Below are 16,503 nucleotides of genomic sequence, written 5' to 3' on the forward strand. Positions count from 1 at the left end.
TAAGGCACAGCGCACCCAACAGCTAACACCGGGAAAATCGATCAAAATGTCCCTTATATTTTGTAATATGATTTTTTTATCCCTCATTTTTTAAATTATATTTTTATATCTCTTATAAATTCACATTGATCAATTTTGATCCCTACCTAGATTTTCTACTAGTTTTGGTCGGAATTCATTACGTGACTTGCATGTGATCATTTTTATAGACAAAATTATCAAATTAAAATTTACATAATCCAACTATAGTCCCTCACATTTCACAAAATGAGTTGGTTCGTCCCTTACATTTTAAAAATAATTTTTTTCACCCCTCCCATTTCACAAAATAAAATTTTTTATCCTTAATTGACCATGTGTACGAATTTTTTTTTAAATCCATATATATATATATCTATTTGATTTCACCTAAACAGTACGAATACCATGTAATATATCTCTATTTTAATTTTACCAAAATATACTAATTGTAGTTATACATGTGCTATTTAATAAACATATACATGGGTTTAAATATAATAATTTTATTTTAAATCCATATATATATATGTGTATATATATATTTGATTTCACCAAGTAAATTTATTCAATATTTGTAACCTTTTCTATTTTGGTGATCATTTATTTATTGAGTTGTGTAATAAGATCATCTAATTAATCGCTCATAACTTGAATTCTATAGTCATGCTAACAAATTGCACTTTAAATATGAAATTTTTGCTTACTACATTTAAGACCAACAGTTGAATTTTTTGCCTTATGATTATTTTAAAATTTAAAAGTATCAATCACTTATTTCTTTTTGTCATATTTTTCATTTGTTTATTTTTTCTGTCCAAATTTAGTTCGATATAAATACTTGATAATGTTTAAGAATAAATCTCTTATTTGTTTCCAATTTTTTAAACCCCTGTATATATATATTTTAATTTCATATAAACAGTACATTCAGACAAAATCAAATAAAGATATATTGCATGCTATTTGTATTGCTCAGGTGAAATCAAATAGATATATACATGAGTTTAAAAAAAGTTATTTATACACATAATAATTGAGGGATGAAAAAATTTATTTTATAAAATATGAGGGACGAAACAATTTATTTTATGAAATGTGAAGGACAGAAAAATTCTTTTTGTGAAATGTGAGGAACTATAGATCGGATTATGTAAATTTTGATTTAATAATTTTACCCTTAAAAAATAATCATATGCAAAGCACGTGGAGGATTTCAATAAAAAATTAGTCGAAAATCTAGATATGGATCAAATTTGAACAATGTAAATTTATAAGGGACGTAAAAGTATATTTTTAAAAATAAAGAATGAAAAAATTATTTTATAAAATATGAGAGACGTTTTGAACGAATTTCTCCCAACATGGCATCTACCTTCTCAAATCTGCCACCTCACTATTCTGCGTTGCGATAAGGACGCGAGTAAAAATATAAGGAACTGGGTACATCAGCTGCATATCGTGGCCCCTGAGCTATCATCCGTGGAAGGTAACGCGTCACTTCAGACAAGCAACGCTTTTAAGTCATTGTCGCCGGTGAGATTGCATTCCACCGGTGTTCCGCCTTTCTTTTCCGTCGCCGGCGATGAACGCCGAAATAATAAACAAAAAAAGAAAAGAAAAGAAGGATTCCTATTCCCCTATCTCAAACCTGCCACTTCCCTCCTCCCTCTCCACTTTCTCCCTCTAGAACGCGAAAACATTGGATTACGGCGTAGTTGCACTCTGTGAGCTCACTCTTCTGTTATTATTATTATTATTATTTTTATCTTAGCTTTTATCTCGAATTTAGGAAAAGCAAAAGAAGCAAGAGGAGAAATTTGGAGGAGAAGGCGTTAAAATTGGGGGAAAATTGAATGGCGGTGCAGTACACATGTTGCGAGACGGAGTTTTTCATACACATTTTGATCAGCGTCGGTCTAGTTTTCTTCGCCGGATTGATGTCTGGACTCACCTTGGGCCTCATGTCGCTCAGCCTAGTTGATCTTGAGGTCCTTGCGAAATCTGGAACTCCTCAGGATAGGAAACATGCCGGTAATTTCGTTATTCCACTGTTTGTTTACGAATTTTTAGTTCCTACTGATTTTGCTTTGGTTTCGTTGTTTTCTCTGGGTTTTTTATGCACCGCCATTCGAATTTAGTGATTATTATCTTTTCTTTAATGTTCCATCATGGTGATTTACTCCTGTATTGTAGATAGTTTTCATCTTAGAGTTGATGAATTGCTGTTTCTACTGCTAGTGCTGGTTCATTTCATCTTTTACCTTTCTTGTTTATTTCTCAGGTCGTATATTCGAAAATGTTAGGAATTGAACGTTTCTGTTACAGTTATTTTCTAATTTTCTGGATGTTTGAGCCTTCTACAATTTGGCCTATATTCTGAAACTAAAAAGCCACAAAAGAAAATTTTGGAGAGGTAACGGAAACAGCTGAAATTCCTTTTTGGAACTTCTGAGTATTCAGTCCTGTTTGGAATAATGCATCTGCGGTACTGCACCAACAATTTTTAATTTTAGTTATCTCGAAATTAGATTCTGAATTCTTACATAACAGCTGTCGTAGAAACGTTTCGTTGATATACTATTTCAGTAAGCTTATCTCCTCATGTCTGGAACTTGCGAACTAAAGAAATAAAGGGAAGCCATAATCAGATTGAATTTGAGCTTGATATCTGGTTGATGGCTTTTGTCACATGTTAAGGTGTAATTATTATTGTTAAATTGCCTAACATTTTTACAATGAAAATTATAAAGGATTTGTTGAAAGGGATAGTTCAAGCAACCCAGATGTTTGTGTGACCAAAAAAAGCAGAAGAATATACAGGTGTTCATGTGATCATATTTAATTGCACAAGTGATCAAGAATAATTTGCCAGAAATCTAGGTTGAACATGTCCAAATCTAGTTTTTTTATTTAATTGCTTTCTTTGATCTGCTTTAGCTTGACTGGTGTCAAAAATTTCCACTTCAATATTCTTTCTAACATCTATGCAGAAAAGATATTGCCAGTTGTAAAAAATCAGCACTTGTTGCTCTGCACCTTGCTTATTTGCAACGCTGCAGCCATGGAGGTAACGTGAAAAGCAATTGATTTCAATCAAGTTGTGTCCTAAATTGATATTGATAAGTTGTGGAATGTAAGATTTCTGTCTACTCCACTTTTCTCTTTCAGGCACTGCCTATTTTCCTTGATAGCCTAACTACAGCTTATGGTGCTATCCTGTTATCAGTGACCTTAATTCTTCTGTTTGGTGAGGTGAGAGCTTCAAATCTCTCTTCTCTTTTTCCCTGAGTAAGAATCTTCAACTCAGTTTGGGTCTTGAATTTGGAAGGGTCAAATTGGTAATTGGAATTTTAAAATGTGCTATAATATGCATCAACAGATAATTCCACAAGCAGTCTGCTCAAGATATGGATTGGCCATTGGTGCAGCCGTCTCACCATTTGTTCGAGTCCTTGTTTGGATCTGCTCTCCTGTTGCATATCCAATAAGCAAGGTCTACTTTTCTTTCAGTTCCATTACCATGAGTTTCTTCTTCTTCGGAAATTAAGTTGATTAATCTTAGAGAATGGTGTCTGACCATCTAATGTTCCTGTGGTACACAGCTCTTAGACCTTCTGTTAGGACATGGACATAAAGCTCTTTTCCGCCGAGCTGAATTGAAAACACTAGTTGATTTGCATGGTAATGAGGTATGACTATGCAGTTCTTTACGCATTTGAATGGTTATTATAAACATTGAATGGTAAATTCTGGTTTCTTTGTATATTTCTTGCTTTTGCGTTCTTCATGTTAATATCATTTTATAAATACGTGACAATTTCAGTGCTTGTTTCAGGGCTAAGTTCCTTCATTCTTGTGTATGTTGTTATCATCTTAATCATTGACTGTTCTTGAGCAGGCTGGTAAAGGTGGAGAACTCACGCATGATGAGACAACAATCATTGCTGGAGCACTTGAGCTTACTGAGAAAACAGCTAGTGTTGCAATGACTCGTATATCAGAAATTTTTTCCATTGATGTTAATGGGAAACTTGACAGGTGAAAAATTTGACTGGTATTAATTTTATGGCCTTGGCAGTCTTGTAGCTTTTCCAGTTATATTAAATCACTATCTGTTTGCTTGTAGATTTCTCATGAATTTAATTCTGGAAAAAGGGCATAGCAGAATACCAGTATACTATGAGCAACCTACAAACATTATTGGGGTTATTCTGGTACTTTACAGACCTTATGTTTCCGCATTTCTGGTGGATATTGCTGATTCCTACATGTCTTAGTTTTGGATATCAATTGGATCTACTATACTTTGGTGTGTAATGATGTCATCCAACACTGCAGAACTAGTAGGATTTAGAACTGTAGTTATAAAAGTTGGTATAGGTGGGAAGAATGAACTAGGGAATTTATTGTTTCCAAAGAGGAGAATGTTCTCAGAATAATCCAGTAATTTATTGTTTTCCTCTTTGTGAAGGGAAGGGGCTCGAGGTTTGCATATGAGGTTTGGATATTGCTCGAGGTTTGGATATGATGCCATCCAACACTGCAGAACTAGTAGGATTTAGAACTGCAGTTATAAAAGTTGGTATAGGTGGGAAGAATGAACTAGGGAATTTATTGTTTCCAAAGAGGAGAATGTTCTCAGAATAATCCAGTAATTTATTGTTTTTCTCTTTGTGGAGGGGAGGGGCTCGAGGTTTGGATATGAGGTTATTGATTATAGCCTCTTCTAGGCTAGTGTTACCTGATACAAGGAAGTTGATTTTATAAGAGGGTAGTTCTTCTAGCTTTTTCTTCACAAAGATACCTGAGTGATGTATAAAATGAAACAAGATCAACTAGGACTGTAGCTTTTTGATCCTCTCCTCCACAAGGGTTACTTGAGAGAGTGAAGTTGAATTTTATCACCATACAAGAAAATGTGATCTGGAAGTCCTTTACTTACTGGAAAGAGATACTTAAGTTTGCTCATTATGTTCTACTAGCTGTCAACTTTGTGCAACCATGTTTCGAGGAGTTTTCCATCACAAACTAAGTGGTTAGACATAACGTGTTATAGAATTTATGCATTATGCACATGTTGGTCAGTTAAATTTGATGGCTGTTAATGTTGAAAAAGAGCAATAGGTAACCAGTAATTTGCTTTTGCGGTCGAAGATTAACCAGCAATAGGTTAATGTTGAAGATTTTCCATGTTTTCAATTTTCTTCAACAAATTATACTAGCAATTAATTAGGTGTCCAAGAAGAGAAGAAAATTGTTCATGAGCCACTTTTGGGAAGTCAAGTAGAAGTAAGGTGACACACTGCCACTAACCAATGAAGCAGTTTATGTCTTACCATCTAGAGCTGGATGACTGATTGCTTCAGTGTGCCAGTAACAATGGTACTTCTGAAGCAACGGCTTTCTCCCCATGGAACACTTAGCCCCTATTTGATAACCCAATTCAGCATTTAGATTTCATGGGTTTAAATCTTAACATATTCAGACACATTTGATAACCAAACTAAACATATGAATTCATTAAGTGCTACTTTCCTAGGCAAAATTTGCTCCAAAAAGTAAGTGATAAGTTATTCATTTATCACTTAATGTGATATACACTCAACTGTATCAAATTTAGTACTTAACAATTCACTAACTTAATGGATTCAGATTTCAGATTTAAATTTGCAGACTTCAGTTTTACAAACGCACCCTTAATCTAGTAGAGCAAGTAGTCAAGATCAGTCTGTGTGTTTTTTCCTTCAGAATTGCTGTAGCTGTGTTATTCATCAGTTGCACTAATGTAATAGTGGCTGAGTATTTTGGTATTCTTTCATGCTAAATATATTCTGTTTAAATTTTAGGTCAAGAACTTGTTGACTATCCCACCAGAAGATGAGATCCCTGTGAAGAGTGTCACCATCCGTAGAATTCCAAGGTATCAGATGTGTATTTTCCTATATCTATCTGGGAGATACTTAGTGGTAATTGAAGATTTGGTTTACATTGTACCCAATTCTATTAACTGAATTTCAACCTTACAGAGTGGCCAAAAATGACATGCATATTGCTTTGTGTGTCTTTGTAATTCTGGCAATTAATATCAGACTGGTTTGGGTAAGGTGAAATGAAGGTGAAGAGTATGGGTGTCACTGGAGTTCAGAAGAGTTAGCTAAGAACTTCCTGGACTAATTAGGCAGCATGTTGGGCTAGAACTGTTCAATATAACATGAATGCCCTGAGACAATACATGAAGAATTGCTTGTGGCTGGTGTGGACAAGCATGACATGTCAACATCTGCATCTCTGAAGCAGAAGCCAAAACAAGAAGTTAACAGCACCGTGAGACCGCATTTAGGATATCACACAAGAGTTTAGGATAAGAGAAGCCAAAATTTTGATATTACTTATGTTGAAGAGTTTTTGACTGCAAAAATTTGGCTTCTCCTACAGCCTTGGATTGCAAACTTAGCTTGCTTGTTAGCTCATGGTGGGGCATGTTGAAAAGTATAGACTGCAAATTTTTGTTCTTTAGTAGTGTATGTTTGTCTTCTCTTGTAGCCTTGAATTGCAGACTCTTAGCTTGCTTGCTTAGTTTATGGTGTGGCATGTTGAAAAGTATTTCTCTTGCAAAGATTTAGGAATCTTGTAAATCAGAAATGTATCTCTTGCATATTATCCCATGTCTAATTCCTCTTTAACCCTTCGCTCGTAGGCTTGAAGTGTTTGTCTCACTCATCTTTATTCTCCACATCTTAATGGTTTAGGGTCCCAGAAACGATGCCGTTGTATGATATATTAAATGAGTTTCAGAAAGGTCATAGTCATATGGCTGCTGTTGTACGACAGAGCAACATGGTTGGGGAGCAACCTCATAATAACAGTCCTCTGGAAAGTAAGCTTTTTCTGTTATCTAGTATCTATACTTGCACATTGGGACAATTTTCTCAATGATTTCCAGTTCTTATTCCTGTGTAGATACAGTGAAGGATGTCCGCGTGGATATTGATGGCCAAAAGCCACCTCTTGAAAAGACACTAAAGACTAAAAGATCGCTGCAGAAATGGAAGAGTTTTCCTAATAATGGCAGTAATTCTTTTAAAAGCGCTCATAGGAGCAAGAAGTGGACGAAGGACATGTACTCAGACATCCTGCAAATAGATGGAAACCCACTGCCAAAGCTTCCTGAAGAAGAAGAGGCTGTTGGGATAATTACCATGGAAGATGTAATTGAAGAGCTTTTACAGGTAGAGGTGATTGGATTGCCCGTTATCTAGATTTAGGATCCACAGTTTTAACAGATGCCATCCTCAGTTGATGTTGATTTCATTTATCTGCAGGAGGAGATCTTTGATGAGACGGATCACCATTTTGAAGACTCATGACAGTGTTTCTGGTGATTTAGTCTCGATTAATACACGGAGTTAAAAAGAGTTTTTGGCTATGAAGAAATTAGTAAATACTGTATGTGACATACCAGTCATTTGACCTGTAAATTTGAGACGAAGAAGACGTTCTCAGCAATACAAAGTTTCGGATGGTCATGTCTGTAGCCTAATCAAACATTTAGGTGATAAATGTTTCTAGTAAGTTGTTATCTTCAAAATTTTTGGTGGAGTTCTGACTCTGTGTGTCTTTGACCATTCTTTTTCTGCAAGTTAAGAACATACGTAACAAGCTAGTACGAAGTAGCATACGTATTGGATTAGACGCGACGCGGGTTAGAGTATCGTCTTGAAAGACCCTTGTGTGATAGGAGCAAATGAAGAATTGAACATGGCTTGGACGGGCATCATAGCGTTGATAATTAGGAAGATTAATTGGCTTGTGACCATGTTGGCAGCAAAATTGGTGTCAAAGCAAGTTCCTCGCCTAACTAAAACAAAATACAACACTCCATGTCGAACTAAATGGAGGGCTAACAGTCTCCCGTCTTGGGTACATCAAAAGGCAAGATCTTCCAAGGCATGGAGCTGCTGAACATATGAAGCAATCTCTCCCTGCTCCCTGATTCTGGGATCCACGATGTCATTTAGTTACTGTAACATGTGAAGCAATCTCTCCCTGCTCGCTGACTCTGGGATCCACGATGCCATTTTATTCATCTCTGCTAAAACCATCATTTATAATGCACAACAAATATCTGATCACCTTCTTGATCCCTGCATATAGCTCCCTGCCCTCATAGTAGAACAAGCAGAAACATACTGAAACTGTAAGCAACAAATTTCTGAGAAACAAGGCTGAACCATAGTATTCATAATCTATATAGCCTGTTATACCATCATCCTGAATCTGCAATAAAAGTGCTTGGCAACATTAAACCTGTCTACAATGTATTCCTTAGCTTGAAAATCCTATAAATTACGAAAGTCCGAAATGCAGTGTAAAGATATAAAAGAACATTAGCTGTATGGTCTCCTTCAGCTGGTCATTAGTCTTACAACCGTACCAACCGCTCAGCCAGAAGAGGATTTTTGTTTCCCAATGGAGCACAACTTGCAAAAACCTAACCAGTTCTGCAAATTTTTTAGGGTTAAACGCAACAAATTTAACAGTCAAAACAACACGGTGAATAGTAAACAAAACCAGAATAAAATAAGAAAAGGGTGCTTTCCCCGCTTCATTTTTATTTACTCTCCTCAAAATAGAAAAGTAGATTACTTGCTTGCTGTGCAGTCTCCATTCACTTCAAATTCACTTTTCAGGCTGTCTACCATGGATTCTAGCCAAAAGCAGCAGAGAGAAACCAGAGATCGAAGGGTATGGGGAAGAGTCCCGTTCAATTTGGTCATGCCTTGCTGTTACAACTTCAATAGGCTCTCCATTTGTTTTTAAAACAAGAGCCAGGGACATCAAACAAAGCTTCGTGATTTTTTACAGCAAAATCAGAATCTCGTTTGACCAAACACGGAATACTACTTCAGATACAATACAAAGCGTCTAGGCACAAAGAATTTCAAAATCATGGAACTTTTACTTGCGGTGTTTATGCCTCTTCTCCTCCCTTCTCTTTTCTCTCTTTTTATTCTCTTTATCCTTGTGTTTTAATTTGTGCTTCTTAGAGTGCTGCTTGCTTGGGCTCGCTTTCTTTGTTTTCTTCTGCTCTAGAAAAGAATCATCATCAGAAGACTCACAGTGCCCAAGCAAAGACGGCTTTTCCGGGCCAAGAACTTTACTTTTTACTGCAACTTCTCTTTGGTACCCATCCAGGGACATTAATTGCTTGTCCCCAGTATCTTCTGGACAAGAAGAAAGGTAAGGGCCAGTTTCATCCATCCGTGAACCAACTGCACCCCTGCCTCGCTTGATCCTGTCAGGGATTAAATCTGTTCAGAAAGATCTGCACCTGCATGCGCAAACAAATGCACGCATAGACCAATAAGAAAGTAACAAAATGCTACCTTGAATGCAAAAATTCTTCAACCTCATCATCCCTCAAACCTTCATCATCCCCTTTCCTCAATGAGCACGAAGAACTTGCATCTGTGTCAGTATCCAACTGTCTTTTACTTGATCTCCCAGCTTCTGTCCTAATGCCCCCAGAGCTCCAACCACCGCTACCCTCATCTCTCATCTTTCCTCTGAGCCGATCATCTAGCTCTCTCTCTTTCTGCCTAGCTCGCCACATTTCATTCTCTTCAACAGCACGATTTGCTGAGTAAAGCACCCATGAAAAGAAACTTAGAGTTCATATATTTCCAAATCAGTACGAACAAGAAATATATCAAAACAATTCCTGTCAAATTCACATCACCAATTCACATATATCAAAACAATTCACATCACCAAAACAGGGAGGAAAAAGTTCACTCAATGACCCTACATAAAATCAAGGCAAACTTGAATTCCTGTCAAATTCAGCTTTAGTCACATTTCTTGGACAGAACTTGTTAAGTAGAGCTCAAAAACTGCAAATAAATTTCAGAATCCAATCTCAAGTCATCTGTCAACACCTAAACCATTTGGCTGAAACATAGCAAACACGCCCAGCGCCCCAAGATGTGGGTGCACAAGACACACTAAACAACTCATGCTAGTAAGACCAGTCTAGATCCAAACGACACACAGGCACAATAGACACCCCCAGAATGACACCCCAACAATGATACTAGTCAGAAAAGATTCAATTAAAGTGGTACCGGTATCATTCAAGTAGGAAGACATTTTCAAGACCATCAAACACTTAAAAAACTCCTAGTACAAAACTAAAGAACTGAAAAAGAATGCAGGATTAAAATGAAAAGCAATTGAAATGAGAGGCTAACCATGTTGTACACCAAGAACGGTTGCAGTCAAGAAGCGAGAATTTGGGCGACCCCTAACTTTGGGCTGGCGGAGATAAGCTTCCACCCCGTCTTTCTCCGCTTGCCGCCGCAACTCCGCTGCCTCTTTCAATAGAATTGCGGCGATTCTATTTTCTGTTTCCAAGTCCATCACTGAGCAGGAAAAAAGAGAAAGAAAACAAAAATTAGGTCAACAAAATCCCAACTTCGATGCAATTCGATTAAATCTATGCCGAAGATTGTTCTTTTACTCTTTAAAGTATCTAAGATTCTGGTAAAAGCGACCGCGGTGGTGGCGACGGGCGATTAAAAGGGCCGATTGGGCTGCGGTGCCCTAACTTGGTCGAGGGATGACGACGGCCAAAGCTACCTGGAATTTAGGGGCTTCCGTTGATTGATTTCTAATGGTGTCTGATTGGGGGGAGGCGTGTTTGTGTTGGGATGGGACGATGTGATCTATTGACTATTTGCCTCGTTTGGGTTTTATCTGACGGACCAAAAAAAAAAAAAAAATGGTGCTGAATTTGGGACTCATTTGATTCCGGACTTAATAAAATCCAACTTTCTAGAAATTATTTTCTTTGTACAATATATTAAGTTCACTCCAAATTAAAATTACAAATATGAACTATTAATTCCTGTATATTCTTATTCGCCTTCTATCTATTTTCTCTTTTCTTCCCTTTGAGCGAACTTATGTATTTATTTCATCAAATTAACAAAATTAAATGTAACATCCCGAATATTAGGAGGTTGTTTGTGAAGAAAATATTAAAGTGTATTTCTTTGGGTTTGATTTAAAATCTAATTTTGTTTAAAAAGACTAGAAACCCTAATATTGTAGCCAAAAACCCTAGTTTACTTGTGACTAACCGGTTTTCCTAAATCTCTCATATTTTAATTGAAATCCTAATTTTAATTACTGGAATTGGAAAATTCCTCACGTTTTCTTAAAAATTTCTTTTATTTGAAAATTATCATTTATTAAAGCCCTACTATCCAATTATTCCATGATAAGTGCAAATGAACCTAGAAAATAGGGTTTTACGCTTCGGTTTCAATATTTGAGCAGAATTAGGGTTTCGCGATTTTTTCGCCGGATGAATTTTCGGTACTGGCCAAGGATCAATTTGATGATTAAAAGTGACTTTTAAGTGAGAAAAAATATGTGAGTAGTAGCAATGATATAAGGTTAGTAAATGGGAAGTAAAAACCCTAGTACGTGAGTTTTTAAGAAAAACGGCGCGAACCGGCGGGTCCCGCGCACTACCGATTGAACGCACCACTTGACCACAATTTTTGTTTACCAAACAAATTTATTGAACTTGAGCAAAATATCTTCTCCCTCTTAGCTCTCCTATTGGCCGAAATTTAAGGCAAAGAAAAAGCAAGGAAAGAGAAAATTTGTGTGGTTGAAATTAAACCAAGTGTTAGGCCAACTTGTGGCTACAATTAGTCCTAATCCTCTTGTCTTATTAACACCATATTAGCAGCCTTTCTTCCTCATTTCTGTACCTTCACAGCCGAGCAAGAGAGAGAGAAAAGGGAGAGCAAGAAACAACCATTTTCTTCTTGATTTACACCATCCAAGTGAGAAACAAAAATTCTAAACCGATTAAAGTGAGGGTTGTGAGTTGGGAAGCTTGAGGAACTAAGAAATTTCAAAGGGGGTGAAGTATATCTCTTCCAAGCCTTGTCTTTGAGGTAAAAGTCTGATCATGACCCTTGTTCCTTTAAATTTTGGGTTTAAGATGTTATTTAGATCATGTTGTAGCTTGATTACAAGATAAACAAGATGTTGTGATGATTCTTGGAGGTTTCCCCTTTTTATATGATGAACTAGGGCTTGAGAAATTTCTGCCCAATTTGATGTATGATGCATATATGTTGTAATTAAGTTTATAGAAGGGGTTTTGGTAGTGTTAGAAGTGAGAAATTAAGGAAAGTTGCACTAAAAACTGAAAGTTCCAGATTTCTGGAAATTCTTGCTTCCATTCTGTCCGGTTTGGTAACTGTATGTTAGAGGCTGAATTGGCCTTGGGTCAAAGCATGAAAGTTGTAGAGAATAGTGTTTTATAGGTGCCTATAAAATTTCAGCTCAATCGGAGTAACGTAGGTCATGAAAAGTCTAAAATACCCTTACTGTTTTAAATATTTCCCAGCAGTCCGTTTCATCAGTTTGTCCAATTTATCACATTTTTTCCACTAGGATCCGTACTGATTTACCTTTTTACCAAAACATGAAAGTTGTAGTACTCTGACTTGGCTTTAAAATGCCTCTAAGAACACCTGAATCGGACTTGTGTACTCTGAAATATGACCATTACAGTACAATGTGGTTTTATAGCCGACGAGTTGGATTTTGGTTCTGTAATTTGAGGATTTGACTAAATTGCATTAGAAAATGGACTAAGTGACCTTCATGAACATTGCAGCCCTATATCTTAGCTTCGAAACGGCATAGGTTGCGCCTCAATCCGACAAGCGTAGCCTCGGATATGTTATTTCCGCATTCATATGTCAAATCTGCCTTGTGCTAGATTGTATTTCTGCACTTGCTATTATTGTAATGCTTATTCTTATGATATTGTAAGCCTATGGAACGGCTTTTGACTTGAATTGCTGATATGTATGATGTTGGGTTTTGGTTGAGGAAAAATAATGAAGTCTAAATGGCTGAAAAATTAGGTAAACACAAAGGGCATGCTGCCCGAATTTACGCTCGAGGACTATATAAATACACTTGCGACTTGGGTCGAATTGATATGAGTAGTACTTGAACCATCTAGGGTACTTGAGTCTTCTTGTTTCGAAGTATATAAGTAAGGACTTGGCCGAACTTGTACCCTTGAGAAATGAAATAATGATTGCTCGAAGTATGTTTTCCCTGTACTTCAACTCGCAAGACAATTTCAAGTATAAATATTACAAAGTTTTACTGTTTAAAAAGGCGAGCAAGTGTTTCATGACTACTCTCCAAGTGAATTCCAGTTTCTTGATTTTGATTGAATGGACCGTCTAAGTTTCGAATCTTAGTCATGTTTCAAAGTTCTCAAACTGAGTTTTATCGCAGATTTGGACTCCGAACCCGGAGTATAACCTGAAAGTGATCAATAAAGGCCAAGGTTTGTAAAATCGGGATTCCACCTAGGATCGATTTTAGTTTCACAGAATCGGATCGTAGGATCGTAAGATCCCACCAAAAGCTCCTAAATTTACTAAATTAATGAAATTGAAATTCATATACCATTTTGTACATCCTAAAAAATATTAAATAAATAAGTTACTCATCAATATATAGCATTTTTTACTTACTATCTGACAAGTAATAAAAAGATGAAGAAGTTACAGCCGACAGCATTTCAAGAATGTTTTGATTGCCAATTGCCAATCACAAAAGATCAATAATATGTTTACAATTTCGAATTAATGAAAAATAGGTACGTAGTTGAAGAATGAAATTTTTAGAAAAGTAATATTAATCAAAAAAGGTATATATATGAATATAAAAAAAGGTTATGCGTGTTAGAAGTGCATATACATAATAGGTGTGAATTGAATGTGTTAACGATCAAATATTGAACATTCATTACAAAAACTTAATAATATATATACACACACACACACATATATATATATATATATAAAGCTCAAATATTAAACGGGCAGAAAAAGTTCTGGCATTAGATTTCATTTCATCATTTAATTCAAGTATTTAATACTTCCTGTGGTTTCACTAATTAAAGTTGCCAAATACAAATTTCAATTATTGAGAAAAAAAAAAGAGCACCATCCAACAGAATAGAATTCCTGGTATCATATGATTTCCTACAATGTAAACGAAAAAAGCTTGAGAAAAAGTAAAATTTGTACATTTCCATCATAATTTCACACGCCATTAATTAGTCACCATTGCACTCATGTTTAAACACTTTCAAAGTAGTATGAGTATGAGAGAGGAAGATGATGATTTTGCTGCTAAGCTTTTCACCCAATGCAGAAGATGAACTTTTTCTGCAATAGCTGTCGGCTGTAGCTTGTGGGTTCCTGGTAGAAGCCGCAGCGATTTGTCTTGTGGGTTCTTGGCAAGAGCTGTAGCCGAAGCTTGAGGTGGTTTGATGGTTAAAATTAGGGATTTGATTTGGGCAGCGGAGAGGAGAAGAGAAACAACAAAGCTCTGCTTGAGGAGAAGATGAAGTAGGCCCGAAGCTTTTTGACGGAATCTTTTGATTTTGAGGCAAATTTTGTTAAAACATTGCAACTAAGGCCTGCAATTGAGTGTGAACTTACAAGCCTACCCCAAATGTTGACTTTTACTTGCAAAATGAACCTTGTATTCCACAAATTAACAAAATTTGTAGGATCGAAGTAGGATCGTAGGATCGTACGATTCTATGCGATCCTACCGATCCTATCTCGATCCTATATAGATTCAAGGAATTTGCGATTTTGAGTGCGATCCGGATCGATTTTGCCTTTCCGGATCGTATGATCGTACGATCCCACGATTCGGATCGCGATTTTAACAACCATGGTAAAGGCACTATATCTTTTGGTGAGTGCTTTCAAATACCGAATTGCACTAGATACTTGAACTTGATACGTGACCAATATGAGTACATGTTATATACGTGAATTGATAGGGCAAGAGTGTACTTTATCGCACTTGCCCTTACGTGATATACTTGTTTATTGATTGCAATTGACTTGATATACTTGTTCATGATGTGCGCACTTCCTGAAATTCCGGAAACCCTGTGGCGAGTTACTCTAGTCGAGCCGGCAAGGGCTTGGTCGATTGGCTAACGAACCCTGGGTCTCTTGTATTGTCGAGTGGAGTGATATCTCCTCGACTAATCGGTATACTCGAGTATTACCACCCGTGTTTATTGAGGATTTTGGGCCCAGTAGGGGGTGTGAATGGTGGACGGAGAGTCGTGTAAGTGGTGTTCTACTGGATTGGTTACTTACTTGAAAGTTGACGGAGTGTCAACTACTACGTGATCAAGCCTCTGGTAATGCAATGAGAATTTGGCTCCTGAGAGTCATCCGTATCCTTATACTTTGGAGTGATTATTGCTTATTGGATTATTGTTGCTTGTGAAAAACTTCTACACTCGCTCATTTTAAGATTGCTACTTGACATGTTATTGTTCACATTTATGAACTTTTCATACTCGTTACTTTGCTATATCGAAAACTTGTACTTATAAATAATGGTCAATTTGCTATTTGGAACCTCACTGGGCTTTTAGCTCACTCCACTCCATTTGTTTTCCTTTCAGGGGTACGAACGAGGTGTGAGATATGTAAAGTCTAGCATAGACTAGTTGTTTGATTTTTGACTTGTACTCGCGCTATTCCTCGAATGGAACATGTTGTACTTGGTTTGTATACGTATTGAACTAGTTTGGTGTATTGAGACTTTGTACCTCGATTTCTATCAATGTAAATTATAAGTTTGAATTGTGAATGTTATTTATGGTTCATGGATATGTGTACATAACTCGATTGGGTTAATGAGTGAGTCCTGGCGAGAGTTAGGCAGGCGGTCCGCCGAACCCTTTGGTACGCCTTAGGGGGAGGTGGGGTCGTCACATTAAACCTCTTATGTTTAAAGATAAAATGATAAAATATGATAAGCAGTTTTAAATATTGTAAGTCATTTATTGCGATTTTATATACTCTTTTGTTTGAGTGTATATAAGTTATTTTTGGACATAGATGAAAGTAGAAAATTCATCTTGAAAGGACGAACTTGAATATACCTAAACTTATATATAGTACAAAATATTTTTGATTTTTTGCCGGGGCAAAACTTTAAATCCATAAAGAGTATCCCCCATCCCCCACCCGTCTCCTGGCCTCCTTTTTTCTTTTTGGATTGTACAAATGCGTCGTCTTTGGAAAAACTTTTTCTGAACTTCTTCATTCTCTCTATTTTTCCCTATGTTTTCATATTCGGATAGGGTATCGACTCGATCAAGTTTAGGAGTCAGGGATCAATGGGTTCGATCGGGGGTTGAATCGAGTGACGTCATAAATAAAAATTATTTAAAAATTAAAATATTATATATAAAATATCTAAGAGCATGTTAATATCAATAAAGGTATATTCATATATATTTGATGCTTCAAATATATTTAACAAGAAAATACAAAGAAATTAGAACGATCAAGTAGCAATTTATATTATTCAATTAACATTAACAAG

General features: G+C 36.3%; 2 protein-coding genes across 7 annotated transcripts; one reads left to right on the forward strand and one right to left on the reverse strand.

Moving 5' to 3' along the window:
* Positions 1-1,451: 1,451 nt before the first annotated feature.
* Positions 1,452-7,630, forward strand: LOC113726535 (DUF21 domain-containing protein At2g14520). 4 transcript variants are annotated; one of them, XM_027250302.2, is made up of 12 exons: positions 1,460-1,745; positions 1,811-2,052; positions 3,012-3,088; positions 3,190-3,273; positions 3,401-3,514; positions 3,624-3,710; positions 3,920-4,059; positions 4,148-4,235; positions 5,868-5,941; positions 6,771-6,898; positions 6,982-7,250; positions 7,344-7,630. In XM_027250302.2, the coding sequence occupies exons 2-12, from the start codon at positions 1,875-1,877 to the stop codon at positions 7,386-7,388; spliced, it is 1,284 nt and encodes a 427-aa protein (XP_027106103.1). In that variant the 5' UTR covers positions 1,460-1,745; positions 1,811-1,874; the 3' UTR covers positions 7,389-7,630. The 4 variants fall into 4 exon arrangements, with proteins under 4 accessions (XP_071931041.1, XP_027106103.1, XP_027106101.1 ...); XM_072074940.1 differs by lacking the exon at positions 7,344-7,630 and having other exon boundaries at positions 1,452-1,554; positions 6,965-7,053; XM_027250300.2 differs by having other exon boundaries at positions 1,460-2,052.
* A 168-nt stretch (positions 7,631-7,798) lies between these two features.
* Positions 7,799-10,747, reverse strand: LOC113726537 (uncharacterized). Of its 3 annotated transcripts, XR_011839113.1 has the most exons (6): positions 10,541-10,747; positions 10,272-10,442; positions 9,408-9,660; positions 8,668-9,316; positions 8,414-8,522; positions 7,799-8,298 (listed from the first exon to the last, which is right to left on the reverse strand). XR_011839113.1 is itself a non-coding variant. In XM_027250306.2 (4 exons), coding segments are annotated over exons 1-4 (762 nt in total). In that variant the 5' UTR covers positions 10,542-10,747; the 3' UTR covers positions 8,598-8,979. The 3 variants fall into 3 exon arrangements, 1 of the variants encoding a protein (XP_027106107.1); XR_003457533.2 differs by having other exon boundaries at positions 7,799-8,522; XM_027250306.2 differs by lacking the exons at positions 7,799-8,298; positions 8,414-8,522 and having other exon boundaries at positions 8,598-9,316.
* Positions 10,748-16,503: the final 5,756 nt, after the last annotated feature.

The sequence above is a fragment of the Coffea arabica genome, chromosome 2c, assembly GCF_036785885.1.
Source record: "Coffea arabica cultivar ET-39 chromosome 2c, Coffea Arabica ET-39 HiFi, whole genome shotgun sequence".
Classification (NCBI taxonomy): Eukaryota; Viridiplantae; Streptophyta; class Magnoliopsida; order Gentianales; family Rubiaceae; genus Coffea; species Coffea arabica.

Excerpts from the sequence above, each read along its gene's own strand:
- LOC113726535 (XM_027250300.2), top strand. The coding sequence starts at position 1,875 with ATGGCGGTGCAGTACACATGTTGCGAGACGGAGTTTTTCATACACATT. Across the intron at positions 6,899-6,981 it reads TAATAACAGTCCTCTGGAAA|ATACAGTGAAGGATGTCCGC; the intron begins GTAAGCTTTTTC and ends ATTCCTGTGTAG. Across the intron at positions 7,251-7,343 it reads TAATTGAAGAGCTTTTACAG|GAGGAGATCTTTGATGAGAC; the intron begins GTAGAGGTGATT and ends ATTTATCTGCAG.
- LOC113726537 (XM_027250306.2), bottom strand. Across the intron at positions 9,661-10,271 it reads CGTTCTTGGTGTACAACATG|CAAATCGTGCTGTTGAAGAG; the intron begins GTTAGCCTCTCA and ends TGCTTTACTCAG. Across the intron at positions 9,317-9,407 it reads GAAGAATTTTTGCATTCAAG|GATCAAGCGAGGCAGGGGTG; the intron begins GTAGCATTTTGT and ends AATCCCTGACAG.